The 25756-nt window shown below is 42.5% G+C and overlaps 1 protein-coding gene across 3 annotated transcripts in view; it reads left to right on the top strand.

Moving 5' to 3' along the window:
• Positions 1-25756, top strand: part of BIRC6 (baculoviral IAP repeat containing 6) — a 295572-nt gene that overhangs the window by 102714 nt on the left and 167102 nt on the right. For all 3 annotated transcript variants that reach the window (XM_029060209.2, XM_029060223.2, XM_029060216.2), the window contains exons 27-43: positions 3179-3393; positions 3628-3836; positions 5616-5962; positions 6510-6729; positions 8106-8239; positions 8903-9040; positions 11907-12034; positions 12780-12911; positions 15212-15427; positions 16443-16626; positions 16953-17108; positions 17816-17949; positions 18426-18582; positions 20924-21040; positions 21718-21872; positions 22812-22938; positions 23303-23413. In XM_029060209.2, coding sequence (XP_028916042.1) covers positions 3179-3393; positions 3628-3836; positions 5616-5962; positions 6510-6729; positions 8106-8239; positions 8903-9040; positions 11907-12034; positions 12780-12911; positions 15212-15427; positions 16443-16626; positions 16953-17108; positions 17816-17949; positions 18426-18582; positions 20924-21040; positions 21718-21872; positions 22812-22938; positions 23303-23413 — 2880 coding nt within the window. The remainder of the gene's footprint in view (positions 1-3178; positions 3394-3627; positions 3837-5615; positions 5963-6509; positions 6730-8105; positions 8240-8902; positions 9041-11906; positions 12035-12779; positions 12912-15211; positions 15428-16442; positions 16627-16952; positions 17109-17815; positions 17950-18425; positions 18583-20923; positions 21041-21717; positions 21873-22811; positions 22939-23302; positions 23414-25756) is intronic.

Genomic DNA, 25756 nt, shown 5'->3' on the forward strand with positions numbered 1-25756 from the left:
CTGAAAGCAATTGGGAGGAGTTGATTGAGTGGGCCACAGGGAGTCAGTGGAGGGGATCTGAGAAGTGGAGAGTTATGGTTTGAGTAACATTTCAGGAAGATGATCTTTGCAGCGGTTCGTAGTGTAGATTGGAAAGGAAAGAGGCTGGAGACGGGAAGATCAACGAGGAGGCTGATAGAGTAATCTAGTCATGGCGTGACCAAAGCTTGTACCAAAATAGTGACTGTTGGGCGGCAGATTCAGGAAATAATTTGTAACAACACCAAAAGCACTTAATTTAGTGAGGTGTCAGGGAGAATCGATTCATCAGTCAGTAGTATTTCTTGAGCCCTTACATCGTGTAGAGCACCATACTAAATTACAGGAAGAGTAAAATAGTTAGTAGACCCGATCCCTGCTTTCAAGGAGCTTACTTCGAATTTAGTGGGAGAGAGACATAGTAGTCTTAACTGATGTCCAGGTAGATTTCATCTTTGGGATCTCTCAAATTGGTACAATTTTATTTGTGTAGGTTGATTTGTCCTTACCAAATCTTGGTGGCTGCTTAATACTGCCATGAGTAGTTGGAAATGTACTGTTTGATTTGTATTTTATGAGGTATCCCTCTAAAGTAGAACATTCTGTGAATACCAGAATCATCCTTTTTGCCTTATGTCCTTCACAAGTTTAAAAAAATAACACCAGCTGTGTAATAGCTTCTGACAATTTCTTTAGCACCTTTTCTTGAGAGCCCTAGGTTAGCAACCTTTGGCTATCCATTTTCTGGACTTAATCTTTCTCTCTGTCCCTAATCTGGTTTGTCTGAGTTCAACTTTTCTTGTCTGCATGGTCCCAGTTGATCTTTTTCTGTAAAAGAACAGTGGAAAGAAAGGTAAATCTCCAGTTTTTCCACAGTCACTTTTAAATATTCCCCCCCTGCCTGTCAGGCAGCATTCGGAGGGAGGGCTTTGGTAATTTGGACTAACTTTATCCCCCTTTCAGCTTTAGTTGTGCTTCCTTATACATAAAAATTGATTCAGTGTCTTTATAATCCTCTAGACTGATTTTTGATTTTTATAATAATAATGTTGGTATTTGTTAAGCGCTTACTATGTGCCGAGCACTGTTCTAAGCACTGGGGTAGACACAGGGGAATCAGGTTGTCCCACGAGGGGCTCACAGTCTTAATCCCCTTTTACAGATGAGATCACCGAGGCACAGAGAAGTTAAGTGACTTGCCCTAAGTCACACAGCTGACAAGTGGCCTAGCTAGGATTCGAACCCATGACCTCTGACTCCAAAGCCCGTGCTCTTTCCACTGAGCCACACTGCTTCTTTATACACTTCCCATTCACTTTTCAGGTCTCAATAAGACCTCTAGTTTTAGTCAACTTGGAATCTTGGTAATCTTTATTTCGCACATGCCCTGATGTGGTTTCTACTCCTGATAAAATGACCCCTTGAATTGCAGCTAGTTTTCTTGAATGCCTTTGTCCTTTTGGCTTTCCTTTCATCAATCCCTTCCCGAAAGTGGTCCCTGGCTGTTAAAATCTGCTTCCTAACCTGATGATTTCTCCCTTTCCTTAGGTTTTCCCTCTACAAGGCATCCACCCGTTCTTAAATCTTCCCTTTTGGTAAAAAATCAAAAGAAGATCAATCAATAAGTGGTATTTATTGAGTGCTTAATGCCTGCAGAGCACTGTACTAAGTACTAGGGAGGGTACAATATAGCAGAGTTAGTAGACAAATCCCATGCCCACCATGAGCTTACTGGCATCTTAAGCTTTCTGTGATAAGAAATAGCTCACATTACACCTGGAAAGTCTATTTGAGGTTGGGAGTGAGCCTTGCGGAATATCCGAAGGTGCCTGATACTGTGAAAAGCCCCCAGCTCCTGTCCTAAATAAGCTGTGAAGAGGTGATTAGAAGGCTCTCTTCCAAATTAGAAATGAGGCTCTCTTCTGACTTGCTTCATTTCTATACTTTGGAAAGCTTAAGTCCAGCAGGGTATTCTCAGATGTCTTTGTAAGCTTTGGTTCAAAGTGTCAAGGTGTAAACTTGTATGTAGGTCATGAGTTCTAATTCCTGCTCCACCACTCATCTGCTGTGTGACCTTGGGGAAGTCATTTCACTTCTCTGGGCCTCAGTTTCCTCATCTGTAAAATGGGGATTGAGACTGTGAGCCCTACGTGGGACAGGGACTGTGTCTAACCCGATTTGCTTGTATCTACCCCAGTGCTTAGTACAGTACCTGGCACGTAGTAAGCACTTAAATGCCATAATTATTATTACAATTATTCATTATTAAAGTTTCCATCCTCATTTTAACAGCCCTGACAAAAGAAACTCTATGACCATATATTAAGAGCTTACTGTGCGCTAATGCTGAGGTAGAGTTATAAAGTCTTGAGGTTGGACACAGTCTCTGTCTCACACAAGAGTCACAAACTTATCTTACCTCTATTTTCCAAATAAGATAAAGGTTCAGGGAGGTCGAGCGACTTGCCCGGCGGTCACCCAGCGGATTTGCAGCAGAGCTGGGATTCAATACCGGGATCGTGGAAACCTCCTTAAAACCCTCAGAAACACATTTGCTTGAAAAACAGTATCAGGCACCTTCGGATATTTATATCTTGGTCTAAAGTAGATCTGACCATTTTGAGAGCGAATGGCCAGGATGTCATCTTGATTCTCCAAAGTATCTCAAAGATGCTGATTTGTAAAATTCAAGCTAGAAATTCCAAATTGTTAGGTTAGTAATGTGAGAGCCAGCAGCTTTTCTGTGGTCTGCATGATACTTAACTTACCATTTATTTCTGGAAGATTAAATTACCAAAGCGATCATCTCTAGGCAGTCTTATGCTACTGAATAATTAATTTAATAATTTGAATATAAAATGTGGATAATGATATTTGTCAGGAATTGTTGTATATAGGTTTTTCAGGCATTGATTTTCTCATAATCCTATTCTTAAGATTCTGTGTTTTAATAAAGAATTTTCAAATCAGGCACTTTGGTTCATCAGAATGTGATTCAAATGAGAATATCCGCAATCACGTCTTGGTAAATTTTTTCGAGCATTTAGTAATTTTCTGGTTTATTAGTGGTTAGCGTTTATTTAAGTGATTGCTCTGAAACCTTTGTTTCAGGTTACTTGACGTGTGATCTGTTTAGCCAACCCTGCTTTCTTTCTCTTAGGAGCAAGGAGATTTGTGACCTTAGATTTTGGCAGACCTGTACTGTTGACAGATGTATTGATCCCCACTTGTGGAGACTTGGCCTCCTTATCAATTGACATTTGGACATTAGGAGAAGAGGTGGATGGAAGGCGATTGGTAGTGGCTACTGATATTAGCACCCATTCGCTCATTCTTCACGACTTAATACCACCTCCTGTTTGCAGGTTCATGAAGGTAAAAAAATCTTCAAGGCAGCTTAAAATGGGGAAATATTTGTTAATTTCACTCATGAGACTTTCCCGCAGCAGCAAGTGATCTGAATTCTTAATCCATGGTTCGGACCAATTATTCCCCAAACGACCCCAGCGACACTCAAAAGTCCCGTCCCCCTCCCCCCTTTTTTTTGGATCGTTTACCGAATTTCCCTCGATTTTGATTGTGGCAGATGCGTATCGTCTTTCATTTCAGATCACCGTCATTGGCCGTTACGGTAGCACAAACGCCAGGGCCAAAATTCCATTAGGTTTTTACTATGGGCACACTTACATCCTGCCCTGGGAGAGTGAACTGAAGTTAATGCACGATCCCCTGAGAGGAGAAGGCGAATCTGCCAACCAGCCTGAAGTGGACCAGCACCTAGCCATGATGGTTGCCCTGCAGGAGGACATTCAGTGCAGGTGAGTGGAAGCTCGTTCTCTCCGGAACATGCCACGCTGAGTCGAGGCAGCTGTCATTCTTTGTCTAGGAAGAAAGAGGAAAGGGAAGACGAGCTGCAGACCTGTTACAAAACTCTTTGTAATGTAACCAGAAAGGCATTGGAACCATTGGGTGGTATTGTACATAACATCCTTTCACCGTGCTGTACCCTCATACCACCCAGCTAGACCCCCTCCAGTCTGCAAACAAGTCCTCGTACCCAGCTCAAACTAGGAAGGTAGGGTTGGATAAAGAAACCCTGGGCCCGATATTGAGTGGGTACAAACATTGCGTGTACCCAGTGCTGCTGGAAACGTGCGCTTTCTCTAGCCATTTCGGCTAGAACGCCTCAGCAGAATCATAGAACGTTCTTATGACAGTGTGAGCCTGTTTGTTTCCAGTCCAGTGCGTGCTGGAAAACAGTTGTTCTGCACATGTGTTGGACATGGTAAATACTTCAACCTGAATTTTATTTAAAATGCAACTTTCACATTGAAGAAATGACTGTGTTTGTACCGGTAAGGGCCTTTGAGCCAAGCTTGTCTCATTGATTTATTTGGGACCTTATTTGACTATCTTCCTAGAGACATTCAGTAAGATTAACTGTTCGTGAAAGATGGCATAGGTCATGAGGAGACAGTCGATATTTTGACAGGTAGACAAAGCAGAAAGAGCATGGGCTTGGGAGTCAGAGGTTGTGGGTTCTAATCCCAGCTCCACCACTTGTCAGCTGTGTGACTTTGGGGAAGTCATGTAACTTCTCTGTGCCTCAGTTATCTCATCTGCAAAATGGGCATTAAGAGCATGAGCCCTGTGTGGGACAAACTAATCACCTTGTATCTCCCCCAGCACTTAGAACAGTGCTTGACACACAGTAACCCTTAAGAAATACCAGTATTATTATTGTTATTATTAATAATAACAATAATAATAAAAGCAGACCTTCCACTCTGCCAAGTTTTGGAACTACATGACCTATGCTTCTGCCTTTTGAAGTGTGAATTTGTGTTTGTGTGAATGTGATGCTCTGCCTCTTTTGGGCCCGCTTAATAAGTATTATTGTCAAATTGCTAGGTAGCTTGACGGAGCCATACTGTCAACTTGCTGTAAAATAATACATTCTGCTCCCACCATCTCATTTTTTTAGAGGTTGATTATGCCAACTCGTCAAGCTTTTGATGAGAAAAGAATTGTTTATCCTGTGTAAAAAGTTTTGAGAACAAAAGCAGTGCTTTGAAGTAGGAGGAAAGCACTTAAACTAATGTGCTAGAGATACCTGTTTTTCCTCCTACTTGGATTATCAGCCTCCTGGAGCAAGCGCTTAAATACAGTAATGACCATAATAACAGTCATACCGAAGTATGTTTTATCCTGATGGTGTGTGTCTATATTCTTTAACCGAATGATATTCATTCTCCCAAGTTGTTTAAGTGATTTGATTTTACGGTGTGTTGAAATGATCCCAGTGATAGCCAGTGAAGCAAAGTGGATTAGTGATTAGAGCACGAACCTGGGAGTCTGAAAGACGTGGGTTCTAATCCTGGCTCTGCCACATGCCTGCTCTGTGACCGTGGGCTAGTCACTTCACTTCTCTGGGCCTCAGTTACCTCATCTGTAAAATGGAGATTAACTGTGGGACAGAGACTGTCCAACCTGCTTAACTTGTATCTCCCCCAGTGCTTAGCATGGCGCATTATACATGCTTAACAAGTACCGTTATCACCGATTATGATTACATTGCTTCCTCTCTCGCTCCTCAGGTACAATTTAGCCTGTCACCGACTGGAAACCCTTTTACAAAGTATTGATCTGCCCCCTCTGAACAGTGCCAATAATGCACAGTATTTCTTGCGGAAGCCGGACAAAGCAGTCGAAGAAGACACTCGAGTTTTTTCTGCCTACCAGGACTGTATTCAGCTACAACTCCAACTTAATTTGGCTCATCATGCAGTCCAGCGGCTCAAAGTAGCACTGGGTGCAAGCAGAAAAGCATTGCACGAACTTCCGGATCCGAAAGATTTAATTCAGCTGTCTTCCACCGAACAACTGCGCACGATCATCAGATATCTTCTCGACACTTTACTCAGCCTCCTTCATTCTTCCAATGGTTTGTGTTCCCAGTCGTTGGACTAAAGCTTCTAATGTTGGGAGCAGTGGGCCCGATGGCTTTGTCTCCCCCTCTCCTTTATGTCGACCATGACTCTCATGTACTTGAAGAGCATTTTAAGAAATAGGATGTGTCTAGGCTTTCGATCCACATTTGGTGATTTTGCACTTCACTAGAAATTGGAATTTTCTTTTTGTGGTTTTCCTTGTTCCTTTTACTGTTCCATATGCCTTATTAGTATCTAACCAACTAGGCAGAAGACATTGCCTAGAAACCATAACCTGTTTCTAGGTAATCTGGTCCTTGACTTTCTTGCACGAACTAAATCATTTTCATTTTGCTTTTTATTAGAAAGCCTTAATTAGCGAGAAAAAATGCAAGGTCAAAGCAAGTGATGATGAGCTACTTCTTGGGGAAGTAGTCAAATAATGAAAAAGGTTTGTGTGTATAGGCCATAAAGTACTCCAATCTTTCGAAAAGGAGAGTATTTCTGCAGTCAATAGAATTTTCTTTTTAAAGGGCAAAATTCCTCTTTTCCTCTCAACAGGACACTCTGTTCCAGCAGTTTTGCAAAGCACATTTCACGCACAGGCGTGTGAAGAACTGTTTAAGCACTTATGTATCAGTGGAACCCCAAAGATACGGCTTCATACTGGTCTCCTGCTTGTTCAGTTGTGTGGAGGAGAAAGATGGTGGGGACAGTTTCTCTCCAATGTCCTTCAGGAACTGTACAATTCAGAACAACTACTCATTTTCCCACAAGACAGGTAAGATGCTTTGAGAAAAATAACTTGTACGTGGGAATCTATTTTATGGAAAATATTTCCAAGCACTTGTGGGAATCGACTTGGGGACTTCATGCAAATTGCAGTGCATTAGTACTTAACAGTGGTGAGTCAGTAAGGGGAGCAGCCACCCCAAGTCTGTCGCGTCTCATACGTAGACATTTTAACTTACGGAGGCTTGAGCACTCATTTAAAGCTGTCAGTCATATTTATTGAGCACTTAACCGTGTGGAGAGCCCTGTGTTAAGTGTTTGGGAGGGTACAGTACAGCAGAGTTGGTACTCACGTTCCCTGCCCACAGCAAGCTTACAGTCTAGAGGGAGAGACAGACGATATAAATGACAGATCTCTATAGAAGTGTTGTGGGGCTGAGCGAAGGGTGAATGACACAGAAGGGAGTGGGAGAACAGGAAACGGGCTCACCTGAGAGGTTACCTCTTCCAGAAGTCCTTCCCAGACTGAGCCCCCCTTTCCTTCTTCTCCCCCCCACCCCCACCCTTTGCTCTTCCCCCTTCCCCTCAGCACTGTGCTCATTTGCATATATTATTTATTACTCTATTTATTTTGTTAATGAGGTGTATATCACCTTGATTCTATTTATCTTGATGATGTCTTGTTTTCATTTTGTTCTGTCTCCCCCGTTTAGACTGTGAGCCCGTCACTGGGCAGGGATTGTCTCTATCTGTTACCGAATTGTACATTCCAAGCACTTAGTCCAGTGCTCTGCACATAGTAAGCGCTCAATAAATACGACTGAATGAATGAAAGGGCTTAGTCAGGGAAGGTCGCTAGGAGGAGATGGGCCTTCAGTAAAGTTCTGAAGGCGGAGAGAGTGATCGTCCCATAAGAAGAGAGTAGGTGTTGCGGGACGTCGGCGAGAGGTCCGTGGCGAGACAGACAAGATCGAGAGAGGCTCCTCACTTATCTGCCGTTCATTGGAGAGGAATATTTCTTTGGCAAAAATGTTAGTCCAGGAAATAACACTCTTTTTCCCTGTAGAAGTTCCTTCCCTCCTCCTCCTCTGGGTTTAGGAAGCTAGTCTATTGTTTCACAGAACTAAAACCTCTCTCTCTTGATTTATTGTTTTGTTTTTTTGCTGACCTCTGGTGGCCAAATAGAGACGTAGGTATTGTAAAGAGGTTCCCTCAAATTGCAAGATTTTCCTGGGGAAGGGATGTGTTTAGGGTAAATTCTGGCGTAGTAAGAAAGGTCACCCCTTAATCTAATACATTCAGGGAAGTATACTGTGACTGTACTGTGACTAATCTCGTTTATTTTCACCCGAAGAACGATTTGTTCTTAGTGCATTCAGTGTGAAATTCACCGTTACTAGCCTAAGCCGTTGTGTTTATCCGTAGAGTCTTCATGTTGCTCTCCTGTATTGGCCAAAGATCCCTCAGTAACAGTGGAGTCTTGGAAAGCTTACTGAACCTACTGGATAATTTGCTGTCACCTCTTCAGCCGCACTTACCCATGCACAGACGTACGGAAGGTACCGTTTTCACGTTCGGTGGTTTTCGTTTCACTAAGGTCCGAGTGGGTATTTGAGAGTATTTTAATAAATGTGGCTTTCTGTAAAAAAAAGAACGCACACCTGGCCGGGCTAAGTTGAAAAGCAGCCATTCCTCAGCCAGCAGAGATTTTAAGAAATCTGTTAGGAAAATATGTCGGTAATATGGGTTGGTTGTAGTGGATGAGTGTGGAGGCCTTTGCTCTGTTGTGCTTGCTTCAGTACTTGCTTCAGTCCTGTTTCTGTACAGAGGCTGAGCCGAATCATTTCGCATTGGTAGGCTTTGGTTTCCTCAACTGTAAAGCGTGAGTAATATCTGTTGTCCCCTACCTGCTTCCCAGGTGTACTAGATGGGTTCAGATGTATTAAGTCTTGGAAAAGAGAGAAATCTGAACCAATGCGAGATAATTATAGTCATTGTGCATATATTAAGTGCTCATTATGGGCCAAGCAATGTATTAAGCGCTGGAGTAAATAGAGTGTAACCAGGTCGAATGAGATCACATGGAGGTCTTATTAATGGGTCAGCAACCTGTCACGAAGGTGCTAGAATTCTGAATTGGAGAACATAGCTTCTCAGAGGTCTTACTTGGAGAATGATTGGTGGCCTGAAGCTTGGTGTTTTATTCTCTCTTTTCTTCACAGGAGTGCTGGACATTCCCATGATCAGCTGGGTTGTAATGCTGGTATCCCGATTGCTGGATTATGTTGCAACTGTGGAAGATGAAGCAGCGGCTGCTAAAAAACCTTTGAATGGCAAAGAGAGGGAGAGGTTTCTGACAGGTATTAAATGCCTTCAAAAACATGTTGAGGGGAGGTGTCGAAGTTGATTCAGGCCTCTCCCCCATTTGACCTCTTGACAATGAAATTACCTTTCCCATCTTGATAAAAGAATTGGACAGTTTTTCGAGAATTCTCCGGCTCAGGAATCCCGATTGATTCCCTCTTCATTTGGTTAAAGTTCTAAACTGATTTTATCTGAATCAGTGCTTCTCACTGCAGAGTATTCACTTACTCATTCAATCGTATTTATTGAGCGCTTACTGTGTGTAGAGCATTGTACCACCAAATAGAGACAATCCCTGCCCATAATGAGCTTATGGCCTAGAGAGTACCCAAGGGTATCTGAGTGTTGCCCAGCATTTCATAAACAAATTTTAAAGGAATGTGCTGCTTTAAGGGAAGCGGCGTGGCTTGGTGGAAAGAGTCCAGGCTTGGGAGTCAGAGGTCGTGGATTCTAATCCCGGATCCACCACTTGTCAGCCGTGTGACCAAGTCACTTCACGTCTCTGGGCCGCAGTGACCTCATCTGTAAAACGGGGATTAAGGCTTGAGCCCCACTTGGGACAGCCTGATTAGCTTGTATCTACCCCAGCGCTTAGAACAGTGCTGAGTGCATAGTAAGCGCTTAAATACCATCATTATTACCATTATTATTATTACTATTTAAATAATAGTCACCCACAACTCTGTTGCTGGAGATTGTCAGGCTCTAGGGTCAGAGTTGGGGGCAGGGGAGAGGGCGCCTTAATTGTGTCTGTGTTTGGCGAGGCCTCTGGAAAATTAAAAGAAGCCGCTGCCAGATTGTCAGAACTTGGCCTCCCCAAATACTGTAGCACAGGGGGTTCCCTTGGCCTCTGCAGCCAGAGCTCAGAGCATCAGCTTGAGGATCTGCCAGCTGTCCTTACCCTGAGAGTCACCTCCCCTGTTGTCCAGTCCTGCCTTTCTGAGCCTCCTCCCATTTGAAGGACAAGATGGGAAATGGAGAAAGAGAAGGGGGAGTGCTCCTTAAAAACAACCAACCTCATAACCTTTTCCAGCCTAGGTCTTTGTTCTAGTGCCAAAACTAGTGATACTCATGGAACAGTACCGTTTTGTCTTTCCGACTGACAAAGGTCCTGAAGGTTCCAACCAAAAACAACTTCTGAAATGTATGACCCTCAGTTGTGTAGAATTAAGCCAACTTGTCCCCCTGCAAATTCTAAGCTGGTTTTTTTTTCCTTCAGCTCTTTCAAGAAGTTGGTTTGCTTATCTCGTGGAGCCATTGTGTATGTTAATGTTGATGAGTGCTCCACTTTCTCAGCATCCCCTCACTAATCCGTGATCACAGGCTAGATCTTAGCAATTGCCTTGTTGACGGTACCCTGCAACTTTGTGTTTTGACAACTGGGAAAACTTGGGAAAAAGGAACTTGTGTCAAAGAGAGAAGATGGGGTAACTAAAAGTTAACCCAGTTGGTCTTTTAAGGATTGAGTTAAGACTTTGCTCTGATTCTTTAAATCCGAATAGAGTTGTCTGCTGCCTGAACCACCAGCAACAAAGCCACCCTTTTGAGACAAGGGACATCATTATAGCACAAACTACATCTTTTCCTTATTTTTAGTTTCCCTGCTGAGAAGCGTGGGCATCATGGTGAAGTGCTGAGTTGTGGCGTTGTTAGTATGGTAGAATATTAGTGTATTAGTATAGTATGGTACGTAGAGGTGCTGAAGGGTATGAAAGAGGTCATCCGGTTTAGCTTCCTGTCTCTCGGTGGTAACCTAAACTATCTAATTCTAATGGCCTGCTATCTCAGTTTCAGAGAAAAGTAGGACAGGGGATTGTGCAACTTTTGTTGGTAGCTTGATTGATGTGGGCATTTTCAAGAAAATGTAGATAACATACTTCCAACAGGTCATTAGATTCTTAACTCCCTAAGGACAGGACTGATGTGCTTAGGGGCACTCTCTCAGCTCTCCCCCTCCTAACTGACCTTGCTCCTCTCAAATTGCAACCCAGCCTGTATACTCCACGCCTCTTGAGATCAGTCCGCTTTACTCAACCTTGGTCTGTTCTCTCTTAGCGTCAGCGCTTTGCTCATGTCCTCTCTCCTGCGTAGAACTTACCCCATCATATGTAACAGGCCAGAAAACTTCCCATCTTCAAAGCCCTCCTAAAATCACGTCTCCTCCAAGAAGCCCTCCCCTCCTAACCTCTCCTTTCCCCACCCTCTTCGCCCATCCTTCTGTGGCCCCCAGGCACTCAGATCTATAGCACCATAAGTACTTGGTTAGTCATCCTACCCCCACCGGACCTAATTACATCTCCTCGATCTGTAATTTATTTGAATTTCTTGCTCCCCCACTAGATCCTAAGCTCCTTGTGGGAAGGGATAGGGTTTACCAACCCTATTGCAGTTTACTCGCCCAAGTCCTTAATGCAATGTCCTGTACAGAATAAGCACTCAAAAAATACCGTTGTCTTATGCCATCGAGTCGTCTCCGTCCCATAGCGACGCCGTGGACACATCTCTCCCAGAATGCCCCACCTCCATCGGTAATGGTTCTAGTAATGTCATCCGTAGAGTTTTCTTGGTAAAGATATGGAAGTAGTTTACCATTGCCTCCTTTCGCTCGTTAGGCTCGAGTCTCCGCCCTAGGCTCTCTCCCATGCCGCTACTGCTCGGCAAGGGTGAGTTTTAACTCATCGCAGATGGCCTTCCACTCGCTAGCCACTGCCCAAGCTAGGAATTGAATGGATAGGCCTCTGCTTGACTCTCCCTCCCATAGTCAAGACTGGTATCGTACCGGAAGCACTCCAGGTGTGTCCCTGAGAGGGGAAATACCATTGACTGAATGATTAAAGCTTCAGTTTATGCTTTTCTCGATAGGTAATCAGTGGAGTTTTATCAACAATAGCCTGCACACCCAGAGCCTAAATCGGTCTTCCAAAGGCAACAGTAGTCTTGACAGATTATACTCCAGAAAGATCAGGAAGCAGCTCGTACACCATAAACAGGTAATGTACAGTGCATGCTATTATTGTGATGCCTAAACATTTTGTATAGTGTTTTGTAATCACCCTGTTGTCATTAAAAATTATTCCTAGCATTGGGTAGGAATACCTCTCCAAGCAGATAGTAGTCAGGTTACAAATACATTCTTTTTCTTTTGCAGTTAAGAAACAAGATCTGTGGAAATCACTACATACCAGTATTGGGCTTCTCCCTAGAGCACATGGGATGAGAATTTTCATCTTTCATAACTAGAGAACAGCAGGAGCCGTAGCCCCAGATAGTCACTTGCTTTGGGGTTCATTATGATTGTAACGTTTAATGAAGCGATGGTGCGAATTTCATTCACCAGAGTTGTTCTGTAAAAGAGTTACCGTGATTATTAGATGAATACTTAGGTGTGAACTTTTGGGGATGAGGTAGTGAAGGATTTTAAAGAATAGTTGGCTGTTTTAGCTGTTGGCTTGGAAAAAAAAATCACTTTTTTCCCCCCGTCCATTTTAAATTCTTTGAAATATTGGGTGGGATTTAGGATTCTCTGCAGTAGGACTCATATTTTCAGATATTCAATTCCAAACCTTATTAGGAAGATCTTCAAGGGGGAAGACAAATCTCACTCAATTGTTTTTTTCCTTAACTGGCCCTATACATTTTATCTAGAGCATCATTTCCCTGTGTATAAAACAGTGTCGTCATGACCCTCTTTGGTATCTTATTGCTTATATTTTCTTATTTTCTATTAATTTTTAGCAACTGAACATACTAAAAGCAAAACAGAAGGCTTTGGTGGAGCAGATGGAAAAAGAGAAAATACAAAGCAACAAAGGATCATCGTACAAACTGTTAGTAGAGCAGGCAAAACTTAAGCAGGCTACTTCAAAGGTACGATGCTCTGTAAACCATGTTTTTAAAAAGCCCGTTCTGGAGAAGTATCATTTTCCTTCAGTCTTCCGAAAAAGTTGGGGGTGTCAGATTCCGATTCTCACCAGTGATGGTGTGTTTATGTCCCGGTTTCACAGGCCACTTGAAGGTGACTACTTAGGGAAGATTTCCAGTTGATTCTGTTACCCTTTTATTTGATCGTAGATAAAGCAGCTTTGATGATTCAGCAGCCTTAATACTTTCAAACTGATCTTAGAACACAAATAATGTATATAATTATTCTTTGGCATCTGCTTCAATGGTTTTAATGAGGCTGGCTTCTACATTGTAGCAGAAGCCTATAATCAAGTGTTGCCGGCCCCAGCTGAACCATCTAAAAGTCACATTCAATAAAAACTATATCCTGATTTGGAAAACTCGAGCTAGCTTTCAGACGGATTAAGTCCATGTTTTGAAGCATAAACCCAATATTACAGGTTTGTTTCCCCAGTCATTTTTGGAAAGAACCTCCCTAAGTACATCAGAATCCTATTTAACTGCACCGGATCAAAATCAGCGGTATTTATTGAGCGCTTACTATGTGCTAAGCGCATGGGAAGGTGCAGTACAGCAGAGTCGGTAGACACGTTCCCTGCCCACAAGGAGCTTTCCTTCAGAACGAAGCATTTCCACAATTGACAGTTTCTCCAGGGAAATGAAAACGGTCCAACTGGCCTTTTAAAATCCAGAGAGTGTTTGGACCCAATCCATGCTGACAGAGTGGACCAAATAGGAAAGGCCACAAAGAGGTGGATGAGCGACTGACTGCTTTCTAGAGCAGCCCCACTTGGCTGAATGCATGCTCCCTGTCGAGCCGTACTACTCGTTGGGCAAGATGGTAGCCACGGCCTGCTCAGACTTTGGGAGAAAAATGATTTCCAGAATTTTGGTTCCCTTGTAAATTGGGACCTGATTACTCCCCACTCACTTCGTGATAAGACTCCATGTTTTGTGGAAAGTGATGAGGATCTTCACAGCCTTGCATTCAGGGGAAATTTTGCTAGCAAAATATTAAACCAGCCCACTAATTTAAAAGCCATAAAGTTACAAATGATTGAAAGTTTTTTAATTCAGTGGCTCTTCATGCCATTCACTGCCCATGTAAATATATCGGTGTATCTAAAAAATCTTTGACAATGGTGTTTTTATGTGCTTGCTATGTGTCAAGTAGGGTTTTAATCCCTGGGTTAGTTACAAGCTAAACAGGATAAACCCTATCCTTGTTCCACTTGGCTCTCAGTCTGAGTAGGAGGGAGAATGGGTATTGAATCTCCATTTTACAGTTGAAGAAACTGAGTCACAGGGAAGAGAAGTGACTTGCTTAAGGCCCCACAGCAGGCACCTGGCAGACAGATTAGAACCCAGGCCTTCTGACTCCCACTTTATGCTAGTCCATGCGGCTCGATAATAGCATACCTGAAATTAGAGATGGGAAAAAGATCCAGGGGGTGAATATTCCAACCAGAACAGCATTTGTTCCCAGCTAATGCACCTTCTGAGTTGAAAGCAAAAGAGCAAGGGGATATTGTACTGTTAACTAACTTGACAAAGCTATTGAAAACCAGCATTATGGAGAATGAAGTCACTTATTTCCCTTTTTTTTTTTGCATTTTTTTCATTGCAAGATCTTGTTTTAGTGCTTCATTTAGGAGTAGAATAGTCTCTTCGACTTCAGCAGTAGAAAGAGTGGTCATTCTGTAGTCCAGTTTTCAGCTTTTCTTCAACCTGAAATATGGGACTGATGCCCGTCGCTTGGCCTGAATTCAGCCCAATCAGAGACTGCTTATTCAGGCACACTGGCTAATCAACACAAATTGATTAAAAGAAACAACTACTAACCTTTTCCAATAAAGTTTGTTGGACAAAATAGTTCATTTTTATGCATCAGCATAATTCTAATGAATTTGTACTAATTAGGATAAAATAAATATCCCTTGCGGCAAGACATGTAACTCGGGCTACCTTGGGAAATAAATCAGCGTGCTTTACCTTAGGCCTGCCATAAATTTCACAAGTCCCAGATTGAAGGCCTTTTTTTTAGAGCTGGCCTAATGGTGGGCTAGGGGAAACTGAGTGTTCTGAAAAGTCTAATTTTCAATAATCTTATCTCCTTGACATTTTGAAGAACGTCAGAAGTCCTCAATATTCTGCGCGTGTGTATATTTTCTTTGATGGTATTAAAATGTTTGTTCTCACTGCTAACGGCATTAAGAATGTGCTCGTGTGACTACAGTAGTAAAAATGGTCATTTCTTTATACAGCACTTTAAGGATTTAATCCGCTTGCGTCGGACTGCAGAGTGGCCTCGTTCTACACTAGACACCGAAGTCTCAACAACAAAAGAAAGTCCGGAGATAGAACCTCTTCCATTTACCCTGGCACACGAGCGATGCATCTCTGTAGTGCAGAAACTTGTTCTGTTTCTTTTGTCTATGGATTTTACATGTCACGCAGATCTACTGTTGTTTGTCTGCAAGGTAAATGATAGTGTGTGACCTAAGGCAAGTAGAGTTATAAGGGGAATCTGTCTGAATCAGTAATATTTGATATAAATTGTGTTGAAAATACATGGCCAATGTACCTATAAGGCATTCTTTTTGCCTCAGCAAAAAAAACCGAAGCAGTAGTAATACATTTAATAGTGCCTACCTTAGGACTGTCAGTATTGTGATGCTATTTCCTTAAAGAAATCCTTGTTCCAAGTTCTGTTTACCTTGGTATTTGCTATGTAGTAGGGATCTACATTGTGCTTTCAGCTAAATCAAACCAGAAATTTAGAAGACCAGGGCAGCCAGGGAGGTGGGGTGTTTTCAGATCCTATGACAGCTTCCTTGCACCCGTGAGGAAAAAAAGTTAGGTAAAGTTGCTGAATAGCCAGTCATAGGTGGCTCTTCTTAGATGGAACAGCATCTCCTTGCTGGTTCCCATATTCCCTTCCAGACAAGGCTGTGTGTTAGCAGGTGTTAAGTCTGATGCGATTTGCTAATGAAGCAACCATTTTTCTGAGGTTTAGTTCAGATATAAAATCCATTTTGAGGGCAGTCCGCCCTCGCTCGAAAAGGATTGCTCCAAATCTCTTTTGCGAAAGTAGTTTGGTCAGTTTTGAATAATGAAGAAAATGAAATGCTAGAGCTTTAATTTTTTTGTTGTTTTGTTCTTTTGCTTTCATAGTGGGTCAGTGGCTGAACATAATACATATGATGGGTTCTGACTTTCCTATTACCCTGCCATTATTTATAAAGTTAAAGATGTTACGCTTGAATACATCTAGCAGAAGTAATGTGATGGGTAGGCTACTAAAGCTTTTATCGCAGTGTTTGTGGCGGCCTCGATGTGCTCTCGTATTTCTGCCATTTGGCATTAGTTTTATCCACCTACGATGCTGAGACTAACTTCCATAACATTCCACGCATCCCTGATAAGTGCTACCGCCTATTCCCGTTGAGAAGTTTGCTCTCTACATTTCTGTGTTTTTCCCAAAATATATTCCAGGTTCTCGCTCGAATCGCAAATGCCACCAGGCCAACAATCCATTTGTGTGAGATCGTGAACGAACCTCAACTGGAAAGACTCCTGTTACTTTTGGTGGGAACAGACTTTAATAGAGGAGACATCTCTTGGGGAGGGGCCTGGGCTCAGTATTCTCTCACGTGTATGCTTCAGGACATTTTAGCAGGTACTGCAGATTTTTACTCATTTTTTTCTCTTCTGCATCTGGGAAAAACAAACAGTGAAACAATGAAAAGCTATTTCTGTAATGTGCAAGCCCAAAAGGATTTGTCAGACTATCTGAGGAATTTGGAAATGAATTACGGTGATAGCATGAGGGAATTACTTGGAGCTCTGGAAAATTGAAGGAGGTGGTAATAAGGAGAAATGAAAATAGGAAAGTAAGAAAAACAGAGATAGGTAACATCACCCCTCAGATTTTACTCAAAAATCATTGTTGTTTGGAAAAACCCACTCTCGATGTAGCAGGTCTGACCCTTGTCATTTTCTTAGGAGAGTTACTGGCCCCAATCGCTGCAGAGGCAATGGAGGAAGGTGCAGTGGGAGAAGAAGCGGGAGCCTCTGTCGGAGACTCTGATGATGCACTTCACCAGTCTTCAGTTCAGCTGTTGGAAACCATAGATGAACCTTTGACCCACGACATCTCAGGTGAGCAGATTTGGAGTGAGCAGTGCAAACCAGGTTTCTTGTTTTGTTCTTGTGGATGCTTCAAATGAAAGCGTTATGGCTGAAACTTATGAGGGACCCATTAGAAGGCAGAACGCTATGATCGTGGCACTAGTTCTCTCGTGCCGTGCGCTCCTAAGTGCCCAGTACAGCCCTCTGCACATAGTAAGCACTCAATAAGTACCTTTGAGTGATTCCATATAAGTTTTGTACCAGGGGAAAGCAAACTTGTGATGGGGTTGATCGATATCAGATTGCGCATGTCGCTCAAAGGTTTGATTTGCTTGATATTCAGTGAGTTATCACTCAGGTGGAGTTGGAACGTGAGACTTTCTCTTACTGAATGTTAATTGGGTTTAGAAAATGGTAGATTGCATTTTTCAACAATTAAGTTACCTAAGGATTCTCCCAAACATTTTTCGATTTATGTCGACAATATGGGGTACGGGTTAGGAAATCTCACCATAAGTGATGAGCTGAAAACCACCTTGACTTCTTTAATTGCATAATGGTTGCAGCTAGGTTTTAGGGTGGAGAAATAGATATTTTTCAAATCCAAAGTGTTTTGTTGACGACTTGTAAAAATTATAAAATGGGAAGTTATGGACGTGCGATTGTGTGATTGGTGCGTTTCAGCCATATTTTAGGCAAGGTACCCTCACATTAAAGTGATTGTTAAATGTCTAAAGGTGCTCCTCCACTCTCATCTTTGGAAAAAGATAAAGAAATTGACCTTGAGTTGCTTCAAGATCTGATGGAAGTTGATATTGATCCTTTAGATATTGATTTGGAGAAAGATCCCCTTGCTGCCAAAGTCTTCAAGGTAAGATACACTTAAAATGAGAACGAGAAGTAGCGTGGCTTAGTGGAAAGATCATGGGCTCGGGAGTCAGAGGTTGTTGGTTCTAATCCCGGCTCCTCCACTTGTCTGTTGTGTGATTTCGGGCAAGTCACTTACCTTCTCTGCCTTAGTAACCTCATCTGTAAAATGGGGATTAAGACTGTGAGGCCCACATGGGAAAACCTGACAATCTTGTATCTACCCCAGCACTTAGAACAGTGCTTGGCATGCAGTAAGCGCTTAACAAATACCATGATAATTATTAAAAATGGTCAGCATAATTTCTGTATTTAAAATAAGATTTTTTTTGTCTCTAATACTTTCTGTTAAAATCTCTAAAGAAATAAAAATTTTGACATTTAGGAAATGAACAAAGACTGGTTTATAATGTAGCTGAAGGGGGAAAAAGGTCTAGTGATGGAAACAAATGAAGAACTTGTTTATTTCTTTTGATAAAGCCCATTAGCAGCACATGGTATGATTACTGGGGAGCTGATTATGGCACCTATAATTACAACCCATATATTGGAGGAAGTCTTGGAATTCCTGTGGCCAAACCACCCGTGACCACGGAAAAAAATGGATCTCAGACTGTGAGTGTGTCAGTGTCTCAAGGTGAGTATATATTTGATTTCTCAGGAGTTTGTCTCCTAAGGTTATTGTGCCTTAGTATTATTGGTTGATTATATTTCTATAGGCTACATTTTAAAATTCATTTCTAACTGTGTTAAATGGAAGTAGAACCTGAAGAGGATTGACATTCAGAGGGTGATCAAAGCACACCCACTCGCCGACCTCTCATGCACAAAGTTTCTGTCCTGGGTTCACGCTAAAAATATAAACAAAAACCCTTCTGACCGAGGGAAAGTTTTTTTGGAATAGGTGGCTGGTGGTGGGCATCTAACTGTAACAATAGTAATGAATTGGCTGTACTGTCTGGAAACTCCAGACCTATTCTTGAACATAAAAATGATTTCATCAAAGCTGGGAGGAAGGTAGATGGGTTTTGCATTTTAAGCATGGGTACTTAGGAAGGTTGACCAAATTTTCATGAAAAAATGCATTGCATTTTTTTCTGCATTGCTGCAGATAGGTCTCCAAATCCCATGTCAGGGTGGGACATATAGATCCTTTTCTTTTTTTTTTCCTTTTTTCTTCCTCTTCTTTCTTTAGGATATTTGATAAGTGCTTACTATGGGCTAGGCACTGTACTAAGCTCTGGGGTAGATACGAGTTGGGACACAGTCCATGTCCGTCGTGGGACTCATGTTCTTCGTCCCCATTGTACAGATGAGGTAATTGAGGCCCAGAGAAGTGAAGGGACCTGTCGAACGTCACACAGCAGCCAGTGTGAGAGCTGGGATTAGAACCCAGGTCCATCTGACTCCCAGGCCCGTGTTCTGTTCACTAGGCCACGCGGTCTTCACACTACCACCTTGCCATGTTATTCCCAAGGGTGCCATGGCTGTCCCAGCGACGGTGGCACTACGCAAATGGATGGTGAGGCTGGAATGCCACTATCTCAGGAATCACTGCCTGCTTCTGGATTTACAAACATCTGTAACCTGCCATCCTAATCCTCCTCATCCTCTCAACTGCCTTTGACATGGTGGACCACCTCCTTCTTCCTGAAAAGATTATCCATTCTTGGATTAGCTGACACTGTCCTTTCCCGGTTCTCCCTCTCTGACCGTTCCTTCGCAGTCTGTTTTGCAGGCCTCTCTGCCTCCCACCCTTTGACAGTGGGGGTCCCTCGAAGCTCAGTTCTGTTTCCCCTTCTATTCTCCACCTACACCCACTCCCTTGGAGAACTCATCGTTCCTATGGCTTCAACTTCCATTTTTACATGGGTGATTTCCACATTTACCTCTCCAACCCTGACCTCTCTCCTTCTCTACAGTCTCACATTTCCTTCTGCCTTCAAGACATCTTTAGCTGGATGTTCTACCTACGCTTCAAAATTAACTTGTCCAAAACACAGGTCCTTTACTTCCCACCCAAGCCCTATTCTCCTCCTGCCTTTCCCATCACTGTAGACAATACCACGATCTTCCTTCCCAGAGGCCTGTAATCTTGGCATTATTTATCTCACCTCTCTCATCCAGCCCTCATATTTGTCACCACACCCTGTCAGTTTCACCTTCCCAACCTCTCCAGAATCCATTTTTTTCTCCCCATCCTCCCTGATCCAGTCACGCTGTGTGACTTTGGACAAGTCACTTCATTTCTCTGACCCTCAGTTACCTCATCTGTAAGATGAGCATTGAGACTGTGAGCCCCACGTGAGGCGGGGACTGTGTCCAACCCGATCCACCCCAGCGCCTGGTACAGTGCCTGGCACATAATAACTGCTTAACGAACACCATAGTTTGGAGAAGCAGCGTGGCCTAGTGCATAGAGCGCAAGCTTGGGAGTCAGAAAGTCATGGCTTCTAATCCCGGCTCCGTCACTTATCTGCTGTGTGACCTTGGGCAAGTCACTTCTCTGTGCCTCTGTTCCCTCATCTGTAAAATAGGGATTAAGACTTTGAGCCTTATGTGGAACTGGAACTCTGTCCAACCCAATTATCTTGTATCTCTCCCAGCACTTAGAACAGTGCCTGGCACATGGTAAGTGCTTAACAAATGCCATAATCAGTATCATTGTTATTATTATTATCTTCTATTGCTGAGCATCTCTGAAAGTTATATTCAAATGTTAGTAGTGCTGTGATCATTAGTTGATTGACCTGTTCAGCCCTTTAGAGAAATGAGTAATGGATAATGAAAGGTCGATCCAAAGTTCAGCACAATAGGAGATTTTTCAAAATTAGAATAGAGCAGTTCCAATTTCGTCACTAAAGCAATATCATCAAATTGGAGCCTAAAAAAATGGTGAGTGATGGTATCGTTTGTCTTTGGAATTACCGCATGTAATATTTTATTTTCTTGTCACTTTGTTATGATGCTTGTTGCAGCTCTTGATGCCCGCCTAGAAGTCGGACTAGAGCAGCAGGCAGAGCTGATGCTGAAAATGATGTCTACTCTGGAAGCCGATTCAATTTTACAGGCTTTAACAAACACATCGCCCACACGTAACTGAAATTCATTTCTAAAAATATTTCTAAAGTGTGATATTTAGGCTTTCCTCCCTGTTATAATAAAAGGCCTGAACATTTCCTGCCTTGATTACAAGGTTCTGCATAGTCTAGAAACATCTTTTTTTAAATAATCCTCCCAAAACTCAGTTCCTATTTTTCAGGCAGTAAGACTCTCAAATTAAATGGCTATTTTTAACCTCTCTCTAAGGTTGATAAAGATGACGGGTGGCCCAAAGGGATAACCCATTGACTAATTATTAAGTAATCAGCTGCTAATTTATAGCAATTACCTGCGTAGCTGCTCACCAGTCATAAACCTGTTTAGAAACTAGTTCCTGGGAATTGTCTCTTCCTCTGGATACTCCTGTGATCTTTCCACAAATTATTGAGCCTCATAGTGATGGAGATCAAATTTTTTGCGTTTGGGCTGTTTGGAGAGTTTTGGAATTACAAGTTTACAATCTGGTCTCCCAAGCACTTGATATATAGTGCTTTCCACACAGGCACTTAATAAATATTCAGCGATTTGATTACGGTTCTACTTAGTGCCGTAAATTTGAACCTTACACCCAAAGCATCTAAATAGCAAGAAAGTAACCTGATAATTGCTTAGTAGACACTTACTGGTACTTCGTATGTAGAATCATGGGAGCATCCGATTTTCTTTTCAGTAACCCAGTCTCCTGGCGGAACAGATGACTCACTGCTAAGGGGGTTACCCCCGCAAAACCAGACCAATCAACTGATTATTCAACTCTCCTCCATCCCAATGCTGAGCACTTGCTTCAACAAACTCTTTTCCATGCTGCAAGTCCATCATGTTCAGGTATGGCATTCAACTGTTTTAGGTGAATGTGGGTAAAGAGATAGCATTACCTACAACTGGCTTATTTTTCCGGAAGATAAATGAATATGGTATGAGTGAACACTGGCAGATCTGGGATAGTGAAGTAAAGGAGACCTCTCTTTGTTTAATGAAATAGCTCCTCACCCTGGAAATGTCTGACGAGCAGTGTTGTAGTAAGTGAATCTGAATGTGACAAGATGGTGCAGACTATTCTTCAGAGAACATTCCTTCAGTGGAAGTGGGATCAATTAAGTGATCTTCACATGTTGCCCTTTCACTTCTGTCCTTATGAAATTTCAGTATAAACAGGCATACATAGAAGTAATGGTAAAATGTATACTTTTATGGTATTTGTTAAGCCTTCACTCTGTGCCAGGCACTGTACCAGGCACTGATGTAGTTAACTAGGTCGGGGACAGTCCACGTACCGCACGGGGCTCTCAGTCTTAATCCCCCTTTTCCAGATGAGGGACCTGAGGCACAGAGAATATAAGTGATTTACCCACTCTCACACAGCAACCAAGTCACAGAGCCAGGATTAAAACCCAGGTCTTTCTGACTCCCAAGCCCGTGCTCCATCCAGTACGCTACGCTGCTTCTCACCCGAGCGATTATTTAAGAAGAATTTAGAATATAAGCTGATATTCACCAGAATTTTGATTTAAACTCTGCAGTGGCATAATTAAATCATTCATTGGAGAGAATTATTATATTTTGATTTGAAAAGACTGTTTGGTGAGCCCTAACTAGATAAATGAGGTATTTGACTTAGGCAATTGCCCGAAAAATAGCCTCTCAGATGTTCCCCAAAGTTAAGTTTGTTATGTATAAGTGGGGTGGGTGATCCCCTTACTATTAGAATTGAACTCATTCTTTTCTGTCCGTGTTTGGTCATCTTTTTCTAACTTTTGTTTTCAGTTGGAATCTCTTCTACAGTTATGGCTCACTTTAAGCCTGAATTCTAGTTCCTCTGGGAGTAAAGAAAGTGGAACGGACATTTTCTTATACAATGCTAATCGGATACCTGTCATTTCACTAAATCAAGGTGAGATTGGTTGTTGAGTAAGAATCACTGAAAACATAATATTTAAAAGCTTCAGGGAATTTGGGGAAAGAAATCAATATTCTGTTGATTTTTTGGGTTTTTTACTTTTTTTATGGTTGGGGGAAATATTTATGCTGTTTCTTTTTGAGTTGATAGTGAACAGCCAATATGTCACAAAATTCTGTTGGTTATATCTTCACAATATTTCAGAGGAGTTTTTAATGGTGAAGCTATTTTAGTGCTCTGCAGAAGTAGTCAGTTTAAGTTAACTAGTCTAGTTTAAGAACAGATCCATGTTTTCATATTTTTGGGAGTATTGAGGTTTTCTGTTTTGTAAATCATTCTTTTTCTCTTCTCTTTGCAGCATCAATAACTAGCTTTCTGACGGTGTTGGCCTGGTATCCCAACGCGTTACTCCGGACATGGTGCCTTGTGCTTCATAGCCTAACACTCATGACAAATATGCAGCTTAACTGTAAGTTATCTTGGAATTTTATGCTTTTTTAACCCAGAGGTGCCCTCAGAAAATGGTTTCAGAAGACTGTTAGCATTTTAGTGGAAAAGCAGTAAAGTTCTATGGACTATGCCTTTTCTAAACCCTGTCTTTGAATCTGATCCAAGCTATCTGATATGTCCTTATTGACCTGTGCCTGGCGCATGTGTATTCCATGAAGCAAAACCCCTGAATAATAATAATCTTGTCATTTATCAAGTGCTTATGGTGTGCCAGGCACAGAACAAAATAATCAGGTTCCTCATGGGGCTCACAGTCTAGGAGTGAGAACAGGTATTGAGACTCCATTTTGCACATGGGGGAACTGAGGCACAGAGAAATGAAGTGACTTGTCCGAGGTCGCACGGCAGGCAAGTGGTGGAACCGGGATCAGAACCCAGGTTCTCTGACTCCCAGGCCTGTGCTCTTTCCACTCGGACACACTTCCCTATGTTTCACTGAAGTCACTGCAGTTCTTGTTACTAGTTGGTGGAAGGGCCAAAATGATCGGCATTTGGAAATTGTTACTCTTATCTACTCCAGATTAAAGCTGAGGAAAACAAGCCTGCTGTGTAGATAGGCAGCAAGGCCTAGTTGAAAGGAAGCTTGGGTGTGAGCTATGATACTTGGGTTCTAATTCTAGTTCTATCACTAACCTATTCTGATATCAGGGGCCATTGACTTTGCTCCTCAGTTCCTTAGTTTCCTTGCCGGTAAAAAAAAGGAGAATTAGATATCTGCCCTTTAAGCCATGAGGCATTAATTCATGTTAGTATCTGTCTCCCCCTCTAGACTGTAAGCTCAGTATGGGTAGGGAATGGATCTGCAAATTCAATCGTATCGTACTCTCCCAAGCGCTTAGAGCAGTAAGTGCTCAATAAATACCACTGATGCATTGAGCCCCGCGAGGGACAGCGATTGTCAGATCTCTATCTACTGCTCCAATGCTTGGCACACCGTAGGCACTTAATAAATATCTCAGTTATTTTACGGAGGTGTAGAATGCTTTGTCACTGTCCTTGATGTTTCTTACAAGTTAAGTCTTTTTCGTTACAAGGAATAAAACAGAAGAGATGTATTGTGCTCTTAATAGTAATAATAATGTTGGTATTTGTTAAGCGCTTACTATGTGCAGAGCACTTTTCTAAGCGCTGGGGATAGATACAGGGTAATCGGGTTGTCCCATGTGAGGCTCACAGTTAATCCCCATTTTACAGATGAGGTAACTGAGGCACAGAGAAGTTAAGTGACTTGCCCCCACAGTCACACAGCTGGCAAGTGGCAGAGCTGGGATTCGAATCCATGACCTCTGACTCCCAAGCCCGGGCTCTTTCTACTGAGCCACGCTGCTTCTCTAATAATAATGATGGTATTTGTTAAGCTCTTACTCTGTGCCAAGCATTGTTTTAAGCGCTGAGGTAGATAGATACAAGGTCATCTGGTTGACCCACGTGGGGGTCATAGTCTTCATCCCCATTTGACAGATTTGACAAGTCACAAATGAAGTGACTTGCCCAAGGTCACACAACTGATGAGGCGGAGGCGGGATTAATAATAATAATAATAATAATGTTGGTATTTGTTAAGCGCTTACTATGTGCCGAGCACTGTTCTAAGCGCTGGGGGAGACACAGGGGAATCAGGTTGTCCCACGTGAGGCTCACAGTTAATCCCCATTTTCCAGATGAGGTAACCGAGGCACAGAGAAGTTAAGTGACTTTCCCACAGTCACACAGCTGACAAGTGGCAGAGCTGGGAATCGAACCCACGACCTCTGACTCCGAAGCCCAGGCTCTTTCCACTGAGCCACTCTGCTTCTGCTGAGCCACGCTGCTCCGACTCCCAAGCCCGGGCTCTATCCACTCAGCCACGCCGCTATTAATCAAATGACCTAAAAGTTCTGGGCAGTACTAACCGGAATCATCATTATCAGTGGTATTTATTGAGCGCTTTCTGTGTGCGGAGCACTGTAGTAAGCGATTGGGAAAGTACAATACAAGAGAGTTAACTGTCTTGTCAGACTGGAAATAGAAAACACTGAGGTTTCCGTTCCCTATATAATACCCTACATGCAGACCAACTTTACAAGGGATAGAAACCCCAATTTTTTTAATGGTATTTGTTAAGCGCTCAGTGTGTGCCAAGCACTGTACCAGGCGCTGGGGTCGATTAAAAGCTAATCAGATTGGACACAGTCCCTGTCCCACATAGGGCTCATAATCTTAATCCTCATTTTACAGATGAGGGAACTGAGGCACAGACAAGTCGAGTGACTTGCCCAAGGTCACAGAACAGGCGGGTGGCAGAGTCACGATTAGAGCCCAG

The sequence above is a fragment of the Ornithorhynchus anatinus genome, chromosome 1 (genome assembly GCF_004115215.2).
Source record: "Ornithorhynchus anatinus isolate Pmale09 chromosome 1, mOrnAna1.pri.v4, whole genome shotgun sequence".
NCBI classification, from domain to species: Eukaryota; Metazoa; Chordata; class Mammalia; order Monotremata; family Ornithorhynchidae; genus Ornithorhynchus; species Ornithorhynchus anatinus.